The sequence below is a fragment of the Halichondria panicea genome, chromosome 14, assembly GCF_963675165.1.
Source record: "Halichondria panicea chromosome 14, odHalPani1.1, whole genome shotgun sequence".
Lineage (NCBI taxonomy): Eukaryota > Metazoa > Porifera > Demospongiae > Suberitida > Halichondriidae > Halichondria > Halichondria panicea.
The window spans coordinates 5645873-5664013 of record NC_087390.1 but is presented as its reverse complement, the minus strand read 5'-3'; the positions used below and the strand labels follow the sequence as shown (position 1 = coordinate 5664013).

Here is an 18141-nt window from a genome sequence, read left to right as displayed (position 1 = left end):
CTGAGGGCATTATGTTGCTGCAGTGCAATGAAATGACTATACATGATTTATAGTTGTGCAACTAATTTGTGGAAGTGTTTACAGTGAGTCAGCATTCTGCAAGGGATTGCACCTGGGAACATCCCTATTACTGCTATTGCATGTAAACAGGGCAATAGAATTCATCATAAATACATAGTCAAATGAATCAACTCAAGTATAATACCCTACATGCATGCAGTACTTATGTGACATGCATTTAGTTAACCTTCATATATTATAATCATTCTACCATATTAGTTAAGCTGGAGTATGGAGCCTACAGATGTGGATTCTAGTGAGGAAGACTATGAAGGGCATAAGAACAATACAGATAAAGACTCTAACAGCAAAGGTAGCCAAACCACAAAAACTTTAGTGAAGGGTAAATGGTTTGAGATTGCTGTCGTAGCCTTCCTGACATTCATAGCTTTATTGTTTTTGGCTACTGTTGTACTACTAATTGTACTGGTAATTCAAGAGCAAACAGTTGAAGATCTACAGAACAAACCAGATTGCACATGTGAGACATTGGTCAACATTCAAGAGCTGCAACAAAACATTTCTGATTTGAACAGTAGAGTTTCTGCATTGCAAGCCAACAACACAGAGCAAGCAGTGCAGCTTCAGTCTCTTGAAACTACTCGAACAGATCAAGGAAATAAAATAGTAGTGAACAATGAGCGAATAGAAAGGATTTTAGAGGTTTTTGCTGCACTGGATGAGACGGTGGATGAACAAGAAGAGAGAGTTAACTCGAGCATCAGGGACATAGGACAGAAGTTGGAGACGATTCAAGAAGCTACTGCTGTGGCTTTTGCTGCACTGGATGGAAAGGTAGCTGAACAAGAAGAGCGACTGAACTCGAGCATCAGAAACATAGGACAAAAGTTGGAAACGATTCAAAAAGCTACTGTTGCAAACACAAATCAAATTAGTATCCTCAATGCGACGATAAGAGATGCATACGACCTCGTAGCTAACGTTACTAGATTATTCGTGGAGAGTGAGCTACTAGAAGCATAGCTGCGTTCAGTGAATACAAGTGTACAACTACAGGGTGCAAGTATAGAGAAACTAAGAGTGGATACTTCAAGAAATATTTCTGAGGTGAGGGAGAGGACACAAGACTCACTCGATGTCATTAGAAAAGAAGTTATTCGCAACACTAATGAACTTAACGTCGCAAGAACAAATCTGAGCAGAAGAATAGATGAAGTGGAGAGTGCACAAGACACAAAGACAGCCTTGCAGAGTCAACATAATGCAAGTATTAGCAATCTTGAGAATGAAGTCGATGATTTAAAAAGTTCACGGATAGCTGCGGTTGCTTCATTTGCAATTATTATAGCTGTAATTATTGCCTTCTTGATAGTGATGCTTTGCATTCATTATGCATATAAATTAAAGCAGTAGAAACAGAGTCCAGAATATGTGCATACCCTCAAAACATTGAGTTAGCAATTAATTATCTGTCAATTATTGTTGTTCCCTTCCTTGACCACAATGAGTATCAAATACACCTGTAATGTCAATGATAAAAAAATCATATCCTCCTAAATAAGAGAGACATCATTATTGTGAATACGCTTATCACACGTGACACACCTATTATCTGTGGTGCAGGGCAACGCCCAACAAACAAGTCCTAGGAGATACAATGGTGACCAACTAAACAAGCACATGCAAGAAAAGTCTTTCAACGAAAACCGCACAAAAATGAGTGAGTACGATGACTTAGCAGTATGTCATTTGACTTTTGGCTCAAAGCGGAGAAAACAATAATTATATGCATGCATGCATGCAATACATTTTTGTATTATTTATCTATATTGTGTTTCTGTCCAGGTTGGTGAGTTTTACAAAACCTACTACACATATTTGGTTTTCACGCAAGTGTGACTATTGTGGCAAATATCACAAAATGACATTTTCCACAATAGTCATCGACTTTGAGTGAAACCACACAGTGTAGTACTACAATAAAACACTGACACGCCTTTTTAAAATTCTAGTCCAGATACTAGCCTCGATTCCAGGCCGCTAAAAGAGGGCCTGGTATCGACTGTTTGCGCATGCGCCACCTATTACCCAGAAAGTGGGTAATTCGGATACCATTGTATTTTGCTCAGTAAAATAATGACGTCACAACGAACGGAAGTGGATTGAAGAAAGTGGATAGAAGTGTGATTGTAGCCCGTGTGATAGCATTCTAATAGCTACCCTTAGCCTACTATGTTAGCAAAGGACTCACAGCCTGCAACAGTGTGGATAACAATCCTCTGAACGGAGGGGAAGGCTGACAATAGCCTATATGGATAGGCCACGCCCATCTGACACTAACCTTGGTGAAAGTCGACTCTATCAGAAAGAAATTGCTGCTGTAACCAATACAGCTCTGTCTTTAGCTAGCTAGCTATATTGCTCTGTGTCTGACTTTATGAAGAGTATTCTTTGTCTGTATATGTTATTCAGGATATAATTCGGGTAAAAAATCAGTGTAATGGGAAACATTACGGGAATATTATCCAATAATTTTGCGCATGCGCAAGCAGTCAGTAGCAGGCCTAATTGTTTAGGCCTTGTGAAGGAGGCTAGACCAGATACATGCAATGTAGAGTGTTTAAACTTAATTTACTCCATTAATGACTCTTTACCAGCTTTGATCATCATTCACATAGTTCATAATTAAGTTGCTCCATTAATGATCTTTACCAGCTTAGCTCAGTCTTGAATTGCATAACACACAATGATTTTGCTTGTCAGCATGGAATACGATACACTCAGGGGAATTTTAAGGGGAATTAATATCCAATGGCTTTATAAGCTTACAACAGGTTACATTAAACCATTCACTGTGATTGTTGACTAGCAAGAATATTAAACATAGCCACTCAAAATGACTCAAGCTACTGACTACACTAAGCTGACACTCTCTGATAGGGAGAACACTAGCAATGGAGAGCTGGATCGTGTCACTTTTGTAATGGAAGACAAGGGATCTGAACAAAAAGAACAGAAATCAAAGTGGAAGAAATTTGCACTGGACAAGGTGCATAATCTTAAGCAAGCTGGAATTGCTATTGTGTTAGGCCTAGGATTCATCTTGCTAATCGTAAGGAGTGAAGTCTCGTCACATGAAGCGCACGTTAGTTTGAAAGAAACGATTGTGAAAGCAAATACTACTCAAGCAATTGAAAATGATGCAATGAGGCTTGAAATGGAAGCTTTGAGAGAACACCAAAAGCAGACTGATGTGAAGTATGAGCGAATGTTGCTAATGGTAACCGAGCTTAAACAGCAACAAAACTCAACTGTGATGAATCTGACAATGCATATCGACAAATCGATTAATTCTCTTGACCAAAAACTTACAGAAATTCACAACAGTACTCGAGCCAAAGTCAGCGAACTCTCCAAACAAATGGAGCTGGGTCTTGCCGCAGTGGAGGAAAAAATCCAAAAACAGACTGATGCAAAGTTTGAGCTGTTGATAAATGAAATTAAACAGCAACAAAATTCAACTGTGATGAATCTGACAATGCATATCGACAAATTAATTGATTCTCTTGACCAAAAACTTACTGAAACTCACAATAAAACTGAAGCCAAAGTCAGCAAACTCTCCACTAAAAGCAAGCAAATGGAACTGACTCTTACCTCAGCGAAGGACAAAATACAATCGCTTACGACTGGTTTTAAAGAACTGAAAGTCAAAACTCGAGAAAATGGTGTTTTGCTTCAAGAGCTGAAAACACAGGTGGTTAATGATGAAACTCGACTTGAAGCCATTGTCAAAAGAGTAGACAAATTGAAATCAGAGAAATCAGTGACTGACAAAGAGCTCAGAAAGAACATCGTTGATCTTTCCAAGAAAGTGAGCAGAACAGAACAGAACACGAAAGACATTTACGATCGAATTGAAAAGTTGAATAAACAGAATACACATTTCGCTACGAGTATTGATAGTCAAAACAGAGAGATCAATACAATTAGAGCAAAAATTGAGTCACAAGGTAAGCGTCTTGATTATCATGATAGGAAAGTAACACAGATTGAGGGAAAGCAAGTCTCCCTAACAAAGCAAACTAATGCACATGACCAAAGATTCAATAGACTACTAGAAAGTGTTCGGTCCTCAGGGTCTAGAGACACTGGAAGCACTTTTATAATTGCATTATTTACTTCGTGTTGTTTATTGTTAACTAAGTATTTTGACTTATAATCATGTGCCCCAATTAACTTTATGTCTGCTGTGTATAAGTTGCAATGTGACTATTAACTTTCATTGTCTGATTACCTTACATTGCATCAATCATAGTACGTATAAGTACTACCTAGTATATAATAATTATAGTTGTGTTATGTGAAGTGTTTACAGTGTGTCAGCAATCTGCAAGTTTTAGTTATTGCCCAGCACAGTGCAACATGCAGATACAGAGCACTGGATTGCTTTGATCTGCCCAATCACTGGGCAACAAGGGATTGTACCTGGGAAAAACCAATTGTTTAGTGTAAACAAGGCAACTGGAATGTACACGGCACAATGCACGACCTTTAACCTTACCGTGAATATTAGTAGGCCAAACCAAATGAATCAACTCAAGTTGACCAGATACACACTTCATAGAAAATCTGAGAATACTGTGACAAGTGCAACTATCAACTAGCCGATATTTGATCCATGTCAAAATAAACCAGACAAAAGAATATGGAGTTTGAGGATGTGGGATTCTACCAAAGTAATTATGTCGAGGGATACGATAATGAAAGCTGAAGATACTAGTAGCAAAGAAACCTTGTTTCAGAGTAAGATTGTCATAGTCACAGTTCTATGTATGTGTGGTTGCTATACTGTAAGTGTTGACAGCTTCATGCATAGTATTGTTTTCAAACACGGAGGTCAATTAAACCAACTAGAGCAAAATATTGAACAGAGCAATCCAAATTGCACATGTGCAATGTTGAAAATCGACATTCAACAACTTACAAAGAAACATATCTGACTTGAGCAACATTTCAGCATTACAAGCCAATGGCATAGACAGTCTAAGAAAGCAAAAGCATGGCCACTGTTATATTTGTACACAGCACTACCTACCTATACACCACACTGTGAACCTGAAGCCAACAATCCAGGATTGTACCTGGGAAAACACAGACTTGTATGGGCTTCATCAAGGGACTATACCTGGGAAACTCCCTGTTATATATTGTAAACAGTTATGATCAGGAGCCAAACCAATAGTACACTACACCTATGCACTTCATAATTATACAAAGAAAAGTCAAGGCTAATATAAACACTGACAATTGTAGTAAAAAAGACGAAAAGAATAGCTATGGAGACTACCAACATGGATCCTGAAAAAGAAACGTGCGGGGAAGACGAGGACAGTACAGCTGCAGATAGTAGTAGATCTAGTAGCAATAGTGGTAGAACGTGGTTGAAGAGCAAACTGTTTGAGCTGTATGTGTAGTTGGTGCTTTCATGGTACAACTAGTGCAAAGGATTGAAGATCTACAGAATAATCCAAATTGCAGATGTGCAACATTGGAAATTGACATTCAAAAGTGTGTAAAAGTGCGTGTATTGTGTTTATTCATCTTGTGATGTCATGACAACTGCTTTTGTTATCTCATCATTACTTAAGTGGCTTCATGGGAGACTCTGGGGTCCATATTTTTGTCTCTAACACAATGCGTAGATCTAAATCTAGCTTATAGGTTGATAACCTCTTGATAGCTCAGTGACAAGTGTTTGCTCCTCGTTTAAGTGGTGTGGGAGACTATGCTGGGGTCCATATTCTTGTCTCTAACACAATGCATGCGTAGATCTAAATCTATAGCTTATAGGTTGGTACCTCTTGATAGCCTAAGTGACAAGTGTTTGCTCATAGTTTAAGTGATGTGGGAGACAATGCAATGGTCATGTAGCTATGGCTATCAATAATTGTGCTGGCTACATGAATGAACATCCTGTGAAGACACAAGTTTGTTTTGAGTGTCTTTTCTTATCTATATCTTGTGAGATCAAACACTATAAGCATAGAATGCTAGCAGGATGCATGTGAATCAATACTACAGAGATCATCACATCACTGTTAACTGCTTAACATTTAGACACTAGCCGAGCTACATAATAGTTAGACACTGTTTAGGAAGTTTCTACATGATTTAGAAGCCCAAAGGGCTGGTTTGTAGTATCCCGAACGCAGTGAGGGTTCTACTAGCCCTGAGGACTTCTAAATCATGTGGAAACTTCTTAAACAGTGTCTAAGCATTTTAGATCATAGCAACCATGAGTATTTAGCCAATCAGATTTGAATGTTCTTATCTAATCTTTGCTACATGATTTTCTAAGTGAAGTACATGATTTTCTATTGAAGTACATGATTTTCTATTGAAGTACATGATTTTTTAAATTGGATAGAACATTTCCTCTAACCAATCAGATTGCAGTATTTATGACAAACATGATCTAAATTAAACTACTGCATGCTGCTGAGAATGAGTGTCCTTGTATTGTGTATGAGCTGCCTGTGTCTATGGCTGGGGAAGGTGAGTGGTATAATAGTCAGTAGCTGCAGTTGAGGTCCCAATGCTTGCAGCTTAGTGTACTGGTGTCTGCAGACTATGTGGTGCAAGTGGAGGTGCTCTCCTACAGTAACCCATCCTACACACGCTTTAATGGTCAATGTTGTGAACGATTCAGCAGTGTACTATGTATCGGATTTCAACCCTGTGACACCTTCTTCATCTACTGCCTGTTACCACATGCCAGTACTGCTGAAGTGTGTCCCAATAGTAGGCCTGGAGATACTCTGGTCAGTAGCGTTATCCCAGGCAGGGGATACATTGATTTCTCACAACCTACTGTATTGGGACTCCCTAATCCATTCAATCTGACTGGAATATCAACAGCCTGGGAGGTACTGTGTTTTATGCATTTCAACCTATTACAGGCTGTCTTTTGTTATTGCAGGGAGCTCAACTTTACATACCGGTGTTTGATTTTGATAGCAGTATAGATGATCTTATTGCAAGATATCGATTTGATCTCAGTCTTTCAGTAGAATCGACAAATATATTTTCTACCTCATCAAGTATCAAGGCGGTTATCACTCTGAGGGCTACTGTGCTGTGTGCTCCATTCTACTCAGGAAGCAGTTGTGAGCTCTTCAATCACTGTGAGTCCAATGGTGTCACATGCAGTAACCAAGGAACATGTACAAATGACCTTGATTCCTACACCTGTGTCTGCAATGCTGGCTATAATGGTGCTGATTGTGAGGATGATATTGATGAGTGCTTGCTAATGGAGAGGATGTGCAGTGGCCACGGTAACTGCTCTCATGAAATAGCCACCTTCACCTGCTCATGTGATCCTGGCTACACTGGACAGAGATGTGAGACTGACATTGATGAATGTGTGAACGTAAACTGCAGTGGACAAGGCAACTGTACTGACAGAGTTAACGGCTTTGATTGTGATTGTTTCCCTGGTTACACTGATGTCATTTGCCAGACTGACATTGATGATTGTGATGGAATAAACTGTAGTGGAAATGGTCGTTGTGTTGACATGGTGAACATGTTCCTATGTGACTGTGAACCTGGCTACACTGGTGCTGATTGTGAGACCAACATTGATGATTGTGTGAATAGGAACTGCAGTGGAAATGGTGTGTGTGTGGATGGTGTCAACTCGTTCAGTTGTGAATGTGAGTCTGGCTTCACTGGAGAGATGTGCAGTGTGGAGACACAAGGTAAACACTAGCCTCGATTCAAGGCCGCTTTAGAAGCGGCCTGGTATACCTTGTATGCGCATGCGCTTACATTACCCCAAAAAGGGGGTAATCCGTGTATTTGTGGATACTGTCAGTAAAATAAATACGTATACTATTTTGTATTCTAATTTTAGTGGTCCGTGTTACACACTTTACATATAGCAAAGATGACTAGCTCGACTGACACTGAGTTCTCTTCCGCTTTGGCTTATGCCCTTTCTTGTGTGAAGAGAAGTCATTTAGTTCTGAGGGATAAACAGCTTGAGACTCTACGGATGCTGTACAAAGGGCATGATGTTTTCCTGTGGGTTCCTACTGGATATGGAAAGTCTATCTGCTACCAAACTTTGCCTTATTTATTCGACAAGAAGCTGGATAGAATCAGTTCTCCTCCTAGTGAGCGTAGTATTGTGTTAGTTGTGTGTCCCCTAGTGTCTCTAATGGTAGATCAAGTGACTAGTCTACATGATCGTGGTGTTCCTGCTGGTATACTCAGTGGAAACAAAGGGGTCGATAAGAAGTTCCTTGCTAACGAGAAAGATGTGCTTGAAGGAAAATTTCGCCTCTTGTATAGTGCTCCTGAAGCAATTGTTGGTAGCCATCGTTGGAAACAACTTTTACTGGTCCCTCCGTTGTCTACATCGATGGTGGCTGTGGCAGTGGATGAGGCCCATTGTGTGCATAAGTGGTAGGTATTAATTGTGACTGTTTGATATGATTGCATTAACACTGAGTATTTGTTGTAGGAGTGCAGACTTTCGACCATGTTATGGTCGTATCAACGAATTACGTGCCTTCCTTCCTGCTGGACTGCCGATGTTAGCATCAACTGCCACCGTTACTGACGTTATGCGACAAGAAGTGATTGAGAAGCTTGAGATGGAAGGCTGTAAGATTGTAACTGTATCTCCAAACAAGCCGAATATTTTTTATTCCGTTCAAAAACGTTCCGGTGATATAGAACACGATCTTTCTTTCATAGTTGATGATATAGCGACTCATTCCATCAAGGCCAGGCGTGTGATTGTTTACTGCCGTTCCCTAGATATGTGTGCAGATTTATACGCTCATTTTTTGCTCACCCTTGGAGATAAGGCGTATTACCCCACTGGTGCTAAGGAAATAAGTGACAATAGAACATTTGGTATGTATCATTCGAAAACAGACGATCACAATAAGCATGTTATTATGCAAGGTATGGCAAAGACTGATGGAACGATCCGAGTTGTGTTTGCAACTATGGCCCTTGGAATGGGAGTGAACTTTGTAGGCCTTACCAGTACGATACACTACGGTGCTCCTAGATGTATTGATGACTACTTCCAGGAAAGCGGCCGAGCTGGAAGAGGAGGTGAATTGTGTACTTCGACTATCTTCTGGCGTCCATCTGATGCCCCTGTGCGGAAAGACTTGAATAACCCTCGTAATGCTGAAATAGTTGCAGTTAGAAGGTATATTGAGAACTGTTCAGACTGTCGCCGCTATCTTTTGCTGAAATATTTTGATTTGACTATAGCTGCTAATCTAAAAAGATGTGACCCTTTGTTGTGTTGTGACAATTGCGTAAGTGCATAAGGCTGCTGAGTAAGGCAAAGTGGAAAAGTTAGTCAGAAGGTAAGTCTTTTTTATACTAAATAGCGGGTAATTTTCGTGTTGTAAAAATAATTATTATTCGTGGGCAAGCTGACCTATAGGAAAACTTTCTCCGCGCGTGGTTTACAGGAACGCTAGCAGTACTTGCAGCGCACGTAAATAAATCAAGGAAAATAATCACTGTATGTAACACATGAAAATTAGCTATTGTCATAATCTGCTTTAGAGATTCAATTATTTACATCAATCTCTTCAGTTTTCATCATCAGAAGCTTCTTGATCAGATGTGTTTCCTTCTGTTAACTGTCTATGCTTTCCATGTTGTTTAATTTTCTCCTTTATCCACAGATGAAGTTTCTCTCTATCCAAAGCCTTAAGAGGATTGCCTGACATTTCTGGGAACTTTCTGTAACATCGTCCTTCTTGAATCGTGTGTGGTTTAACTTGTTGCAGCACTTCCATAACACGGTTAACGTCATTTTCGTCGGACTTACGCGAGTGTGCTGATAGCTCGGGATGTATACCAGTTTCATGATCAAACTTCTTCGACATTTTCTCGAGAGTGGTCACAGATCGTGCAGCTCGTGTACTTAATTCAGGTGTAAAGTTTGCTCCCATGTTACCAACCATCTCTTTGAACAGCCGATTGATGTGTTCATTGTGCAGATTGCATGGGATGTTACGGCCAGGTCCTCCATGTGTATTAACGAACCTACCCCAAGTCAGCTGATGAACTAGATCCGGTGGGAGTGATGCAAGCTGGAACTGCAACACTAATGCCTCGAGTGAGTACTTCGTTCGTCTTTCAGCGTGGAAATGAAGCATGAAAATCTTCCAACATCTCAGTATCCGTGGCCCGTCTCCCTCATACCAAGCATCTGTGAACTCTGTTACCAGTGCGGCATAGTGACACAGAACTCTAGTGTAGTTGTACACACCATCCTTGCTATCCTCAAGCGGCTCTCCAAGAATTGCTTCTGACACTATAGTGTGCTGTTTCACTATCTTCCTTGCTAATTCCGACACATCTATACTCTTGCGTTGGCCATCTTCTTGTGTTGGCATATCTACATCCAATCCAAGTTCCTTGCGTGCTATCGTGATGACATGAGCCTTAAACACCACGCGAAGAGCATCGAGACAAGCATGAAGGTCTTTCTTCGGGATTCTGGCTTGAGGTATCTGCCAATCTGTGTGAAGAGATGTGCCAGTGAGCCAGGGTCCTTCGAGTATGGGGTGTAGAGTCGCTTCCATATGATCTGCAAAAGAATAAAAGGTTAGTTAGTACTTAACGTTTTAATGGGCTTTTCACAGAATATTGTACATAATTATATCACATGCATGTTTGTTTAGATTTTTAGCCAAACATGTACATAAAATATTATGTCCAAGTGAGTGCTTCACCTACCCCCAGAATACTCATAAGGCAGTGCCAGTCCTCTATACAAGGCTCTAACTGCTCCAATCGTCCACTGCGAGTGTCCGCATCTCGCATATGTTTTTTGCTACATCGCTGTCTTTCACATGTCATCTGATCGCCACCTGACATAACAGTAAGTTCAATAGAATCTTTCAAGTATGAATGTTTCTCGATCATTATGTCTATCATGTCTGCGGCCTTTGCCTCATTCTTGTGTAGAACATCAAGGACTACAACCTCAGATTTTTTGGCCATCTCTGTGCTGTGGGGGTGCTTAATGTGACTGACAACACACCGTTTGTACCGCTGGAGGGGCTTGATGTACTCGCACAGTATTCGACCGACTAGAACGACCAAATTTTCTTGGATGCCCTCAACGTCGGCCTTTGTAGGAAGGAAGTGAGTTATTTTTAGGGAACCCAGGTTAGGGGGGGAAAAGGTTGAGACTGGAGATGGTCCTTTCACACGACCCTTCACTGCCAACAAACTGTACATTTGCACTAGCTCACCATGATGGTCACTACGTATGTCTCTAACGCCCTTTGTTTTAGCAACGTTGTCCCCCACGAACTTGAAACATGCACCCTCATCAATCCAGGCATCGATAGGACGTTGGTGCAGCTTGCTGATTTTCGTGACTAACTTCAACACGGCACAGTAACTGATAGTGACACTAAGATGATTCAGCCTGGAGTATACCTGTGAGTAATTCAATGTAATCATAATTATATAAGAGGAGATGGATTGGAAACGGAGGTAGCATCGCGTTACATTAATTTTTAAATCTGTGTACGGTTGTGCAGCACTTGGGGAAACAATGTTTCTGGAATTAAGACCACTGCAATTAATGCATTCAAAGCCCCCCTAAAACAACATGCATTCTCATGCCCTCTATAATGGTGAGCATCCTTTGGAAAAAAATACGTTTTTCAAAATAGCTACAAAGAGTGTCATGCTCTGAGATCTTTATGAGTATGCTTCTAGCTAATGGTAATACTTAATTATCAGTGTACTGCATGTGTCAATCCATACGTTCCTCAGGTGACAGTTGGGAGTATACTGCAGGCACTATCTAGTCTAGATTTTACTAACGTTACAATCATACATACATTTTGTAGCCTCGATTAAACCCTGGCCTAACGCGGCAAGGTAACTTCCGTTTCCAATCCCTCTCTGTGATATAATAATTATACCTGTATCTGAAAATACGTAGTGGACACACATCATACATGTACATGTACATGTACAAACCTTTTTGTTTACTCTACAGTTGAAGAGTACGAGAGACAGAAACGACTGAATACCACACATTCTTGTGTTACGCTCTTTCAAGAGAATTGCTGTGGCCATACACATCCCAGGGTAGTGACTCTCTCTGCGTTTATGCAAGTTCCTATGATCTGAACGTCCTACGATCGTCTGGATAAGCCTAAATAGAATCGGAGACTTTCGCTGTAGTTCACACACAGCCTGTTTCCACGATAATGCTTCCACATTGTCAATTGGAACCCGGTGAAATAGAGAGACAAACTCCCCAGAGTTACGACATAGAGTGGAACATTCGTCGTCAAGAATTTTCACCACACCCTCTACCAATTGGTCCTTCAGTGAAGGGCAAGAAAATGCTTCCTTGGCAATAGACTGAATGTTGCCACTATTCAGTGCCTGGCGTAATTTCTGGAGACTTTCATCTACTTCCGCAGTCACTGTACTGGGTGAGCTCACTGTGATCTGTATATTGTTTAATTAATTTTGGTGTGTTTACAGTATCAGATCTGTTATCCTCACCATAACTGTTTCAGTCGAACCAGGCTTGGAAATATCTCTTGCAACACCTTCTGAACCTTTAAGTTAATGGCTATATATTAATTTACGTTCATTTCGTTTGTAGGTTGTTTAACATACCGTCAACAGAAGAAAACTGCTCGAGATTGGTCAACTCTAACAGCGGTGGCTGACGAGGACAGTCTGTGTGCGCTATGAAAAAGAGATGATTCCTGTCATCTACATATATGATTTGTTGCAATCAACCTACGTTCCTCCCTGGTTGAGAAAGCAAGCCTTCTTCCAGGTGCTCCTACTGTCAGACGTTTTGCTAGAGGTCTAGCATGGACAGTGTGAGGTGATGCTTCAAGCCCACTGGTGTCTTTAGTTCTCTTCCTACCTGATACCATAGGACTACAGATGGAAGCCTTATTTCGACCCTGCTCAAAACCACACTTAGCCATACTTCTAAAGGCTTTAAGTTTAGACTCCAGAGACTGAAATTTGTTTGTGCAAGCTCTACAAATGTATGAAGATAGCCCATCACACTCACTAACTGGCAGCTCTAGCAGTTTGCCAAGTCTGTCTGGAAGGCATCTTTGAACAGACTCTTTGCTGAACAGAGCTGAGCAGCGAGTAGAAGTAACAATGTTGCAGCACAATCTGCATATTCTGGTGGCTGCCATTGTGGGCTTGAACATTCTACCACCAACCACGCAGTCTTACGTATTTTTCCTTTGTGTACATTGTCCGATTTTATCACTTGCGTAATACTGATAAATATACGAATTATTTCGCGCATGCGCATACAAGGTATACCAGGCCGCTGTAAAGCGGACTTGAGTCGAGGCTAGGTAAACACTAACTTCTCTGCCACGTTAGACAGCTTATTTAGATCCATTGTGAATGCATGCTGTATGTGTTTGCTTTCTATACTGCAGAGATGAGATCAGATGATACAACAGCTACTATAGCCGGTGGAGTAGTCGGGGGACTGGTAGGGATTGTACTAATTGTAGTCATAGTCATTGTCATAGTGATTATCGTCAAGAACAAGCAAGAGTCGTCTAAATATGACGGTAGGTCAATCTCAGTGTGTATGTGTTCTGTACAATAACTTGATACTCTTCATACAGTTGATGGAGGTGCAGTTAGTGGAGGAACAGCCGACAACAACATACCATGTCAGAACAACGTGGTGTATGGTGTGTGTGAGATGACTCAAACCAACACCCTCCCTACTGGCCCACCCCCCTCTCTACAAGAGCTGGAATATGACTGCTCACTGTGTAATGTGTCGGAGCCCCTCCCACCAGTGGATGAGAGTGTTGATGAGAAACTTGTGATAAATGTAAATGTTAGCTATGCAGCGTGAGGAGGGACTGGGACAGACTAGTGATGTCTATGATGATGTCATCATGAGGCAATGACTTTTATTTGTGCACAATTCTTTTATTTGGTGAGCTTAGTTTTCACTGATCCGATCAGTTTTCCCATTACATATCTTGTTAGCTCTGTGTAGTTATACGCAAGTGAGAAGCTTGTAATGGTAATTTGTGCATGTCCTTTCAATCAGCATGTACATTGTTATACTGTAATAATGCTTGACTATATCCTGATAATTATAGTGGCCACGAGGTAACGTATTGTGACAATTTAAAGATGGCGGAATTGTCTAGGTAAGAGAAGTAAAGCTTGAGAGGTCATCTGCAAGCTTTAAAAAAAAAATCGCAATTCCACGAAAATGATCTGATTTCGAAAAATGTAGTAGAGAACATAATTATGGGAATACAGTCTTTATTATCACTCGAGAGAATTTGACCGATGGTGATATTAGCGTTGTAACTATATTACTAGGGAACACTCGAGGGATCACATGACTTTAGTAACCGGTTGACTGGACACTAGCTAGTGTAAGTGTGTAAAAGTGCGTGTGTTCATTATTACGAATCTGTATTGTGTTGATTCATCTTGTGATGTCATGACAACTGCTTTTGTTATCTCATCTCATTGCTTGTAATTTAAGTGGCTTCATGGGAGACTCTGGGGTCCATATTCTTGTCTCTAACACAATGCATGTGTAGATCTAAATCTATAGCTTATAGGCTGGTATACCTCTTGATAGCCTAAGTGACAAGTGTTTGCTTGTAGTTTAAGTGATGTGGGAGACTAGGCAATGGTCATGTAGCTATGGCTATCACTGAATGTGCTGGCTACATGAATGAACATCCTGTGAAGACACAAGTTTGTTTTGAGTGTCTTTCCTTCTCTATATCTTGTGATATCAATCAATAAGCATCGAATGCTAGCAGGATGCATGTGAATCGGATATCATCACATCACATCACAAATAGCTGTTAACTGCTTAACATCTCAAGCAAGATAGACACTAGCCCAGCTACATTGAACTACTGCATGCTGCTGAGAATGAGTGTCCTTGTATTGTGTATGAGCTGCCTGTGTCTATGGCTGGGGAAGGTGAGTGGTATAATAGTCAGTAGCTGCAGTTGAGGTCCCAATGCTTGCAGCTTAGTGTACTGGTGTCTGCAGACTATGTGGTACAAGTGAACATGCTCTCCTACAGTAATCCATCCAACACACGCTCAGACGGTCAAGCTTGTGATCCAATCAGTAACTGTGACACCTTCTTCACCTACTGTCTGTTGCCACGTGCCAGTTCTGCTGAAGTGTGTCCCAATACTGCTCCTGGATTTACTCTAGTCAGTAGCGTTATCAGGGATGGGGCAGAAATTGACTTCTTACAACTTAATGTTTTTGGACTCCCTAATCCATTCAATCTGACTGGAATATCGACAGCCTGGGAGGTAATGACTTTATTGCATGCATTTCAATTTACTGTCTTTTGTTGTTGCAGGGAGCTCAGCTTTATATACAAGTGGTTGATTCTGATACTTGGACATCAGATGATATTATTGTAAAGTATCGATTTGATATTCTGAGTCTTTCAGTGGGAATAACAATCCCATTATTTAGGTCATCAACTATCGGGCCTTCTATCACTCTGAGTGCTACTGTGTTATGTGCTCCATTCTACATTGGAAGAAGTTGTGATATCTTCAATCACTGTGAGTCCGGATCCAATGCTGTCACATGCAGTGAACGAGAAACATGTGTGAATGGATTTACTAGTTTCACTTGCAACTGTATCCCTCCCTACTTTGGTGCAAACTGTGAGCGCCAAAACTTTTGTATCAAAAGAAATTGCAATGGGAGAGGAACATGTACAAATGGCCTTAATTCCTACACCTGTCTCTGCAATGCTGGCTATACTGGTGCTGATTGTGAGGATGACATTGATGATTGTGAGGGGCAGAGATGCAGTGGAAATGGTGACTGTATGGATGAGGTCAACTCTTACACCTGTGTCTGCAATGCTGGTTATAATGGTGCTGATTGTGAGGATGATATTGATGAGTGCTTGCTAATGGAGAGGATGTGCAGTGGCCACGGTAACTGCTCTCATGGAATAGCCACCTTCACCTGCTCATGTGATCCTGGCTACACTGGACAGAGATGTGAGATTGACATTGCTGATTGTTTGAACGTAAACTGCAGTGGACAAGGCAACTGTACTGACAGAGTCAATGGCTTTGATTGTGATTGTTTCCCTGGTTACACTGATACTATTTACCAGACTGACATTAATGATTGTGATGGAATAAACTGTAGTGGAAATGGTGGTTGTGTTGACATGGTGAACATGTTCCTATGTGACTGTGAACCTGGCTACACTGGTGCTGATTGTGAGACCAACATTGATGATTGTGTGAATAGGAACTGCAGTGGAAATGGTGTGTGTGTGGATGGTGTCAACTCGTTCAGTTATGAATGTGAGTCTGACTTCACTGGAGAGATGTGCAACACTACACTGTCTGCAGGTATTTAACTGATTATATGTACTTTTTATATATATATACTTCCTGCAGAGTTGCGTGGTGCTCTAGGGGATCTGATAGGAGGAATGGTGGGATGTCTCCTAGTGCTGATGCTGATACTCCTGCTCCTGATAGTGGTCGTAGTGGTGTGTGTGTGGAGGAGAGCTCAGGGGAAGACTATTCAAGACACTCACTCGCAAGGTAAGCACCTATTAAACATGGAAGTGTATACTATACACGCTGCATGTTTACTTATACCTATAATTAGTTTACTTTACAACAAGATCTCTGAGTGTGTTCTTTCAGTATGCTCATGAGCTAATATGTTTCTGTTGTTTCCACAGTTGACAACATTTCCTACATTCCAGGAGACAACCCAGTGTATGGGATTCCTGAGAACAGGACTAACAGAACAAATACAATCACTTCAGAAACAGCAGCAGAGTTTGACAACCCGATATATGGCAGCCAAGAATCACTCAACGATGCAGAACTGGTCAATTCAATTTATGGAGATGCAGATTTCGAGGACGTACCTTATGAACTGGCCCCTGCAATATCAGACTATGAAACACCTAGTACCTGTGTATGACAATGTACAGAAACTGAGCAGTACAACCAGCTTTTAGTGTTTACTTAATCAGTACTGCAGTTTAGATCAAAGCTATCTAACTGCAGCACTCTAAGTCTTACTTGCCGTCTATGAATGGTAACTCAACTTTTCAAGGTATTGTCCGGATAATTATTTGTAATATTAAAGTACTGTCTGTTGTATTAGAACAACGAAAATTTCCCAAAAGAGTGTCCGGGGTAATTAGAAGTGTCCGATAAATTAGAAGATATACGGTACTCCATTAATGATCCTATACCAATTCTTCAACATAGTTCAAGTTTCTCTACCGTATAGCGGGTAATTTTCATCACACTCACACCCATGGTCCGATGTGTATGTCATGTGACATCAAAACCCACCACATTAACAGCAATCACATGCATGTTCAAGTTACGGAGGAACCTGTACTCTACTGATCACCAGATGTCCCAGGTTCTAACTGATAATGAACAAAACAAAAGTGAAACCTATTCTGTCACCAAATAAGCTGTTGATTAGTAGTTTTTGGAAATTTGTGTCAGTCAGTAACAGTATTATTGCAGTGAAAATAAATAAAAACATTCTTCAGTGCATGCATGCACTCCCATTCTAGACAATCTCAATAATTACTGTAACACTTCGCAAGAAAACTAAATTATAAATACGTAAACAATAAAGAATGGACCCCAGGGTGGTGATTAGAGCAGACACCTTCAGCAGCTACTATACCACTCTGATCATAGCAGTATATACTAGTCAGTACATGCAGATGAGGCACTTACCTATACACAAGAGAGTCCCAGCACAGAGGATGATGACCAACGATAGATTAAGCAGCTGCAGATCTCAGCCGAGTATATTTGTTCCATTTTTACTCTCCGACCCATCTCTTCACAATTGCAATACACATGAGATTGCACGGTCACTCTTATACGTCTAGTACGGTGAGTAGCGATCTGCAATTGTATAAGTGATAGTTATTAGATCCTATATAATTATATGGATGTATGTGTGACTGTACTTTTATATACACTGTCTTTGTTGTTCGCACCATCTGGTTTAAGTCGT

At 40.7% G+C, this 18141-nt stretch overlaps 3 protein-coding genes, 1 long non-coding RNA gene and 1 pseudogene across 4 annotated transcripts in view; 3 read left to right on the top strand and 2 right to left on the bottom strand.

Annotated features, from left to right (window-relative positions):
• The window catches only part of LOC135347906 (neurogenic locus notch homolog protein 2-like), a 42916-nt gene extending 25717 nt beyond the window's left edge, over window positions 1–17199 (top strand). Inside the window, exon 5 of the mRNA XM_064546020.1 lies at window positions 16826–17199. Within this exon, the coding sequence (XP_064402090.1) occupies window positions 16826–17073 (248 nt within the window). The 3' untranslated portion in view covers window positions 17074–17199. The remainder of the gene's footprint in view (window positions 1–16825) is intronic.
• LOC135348024 (uncharacterized) overlaps window positions 1–18031 on the bottom strand; it is a 90493-nt gene extending 72462 nt beyond the window's left edge. Inside the window, exon 1 of the long non-coding RNA XR_010398624.1 lies at window positions 17856–18031. This is a non-coding gene — a long non-coding RNA (uncharacterized LOC135348024). The remainder of the gene's footprint in view (window positions 1–17855) is intronic.
• LOC135347916 (uncharacterized) lies at window positions 260–4306 on the top strand. Its single transcript, XM_064546037.1, has one exon. The coding sequence runs from the start codon at window positions 2918–2920 to the stop codon at window positions 4241–4243; it is 1326 nt and encodes a 441-aa protein (XP_064402107.1). The 5' UTR covers window positions 260–2917; the 3' UTR covers window positions 4244–4306.
• Window positions 5958–9346, top strand: LOC135348119 (uncharacterized). Its single transcript, XM_064546294.1, has 6 exons — window positions 5958–6011; window positions 6603–6950; window positions 7004–7787; window positions 7971–8496; window positions 8555–9259; window positions 9325–9346. Exons 1-6 carry the CDS (start codon window positions 5958–5960, stop codon window positions 9329–9331), a joined length of 2424 nt encoding a protein of 807 aa, XP_064402364.1. The 3' UTR covers window positions 9332–9346.
• Window positions 9609–13286, bottom strand: LOC135347993 (uncharacterized; annotated as a pseudogene).
• Window positions 18032–18141: the final 110 nt, after the last annotated feature.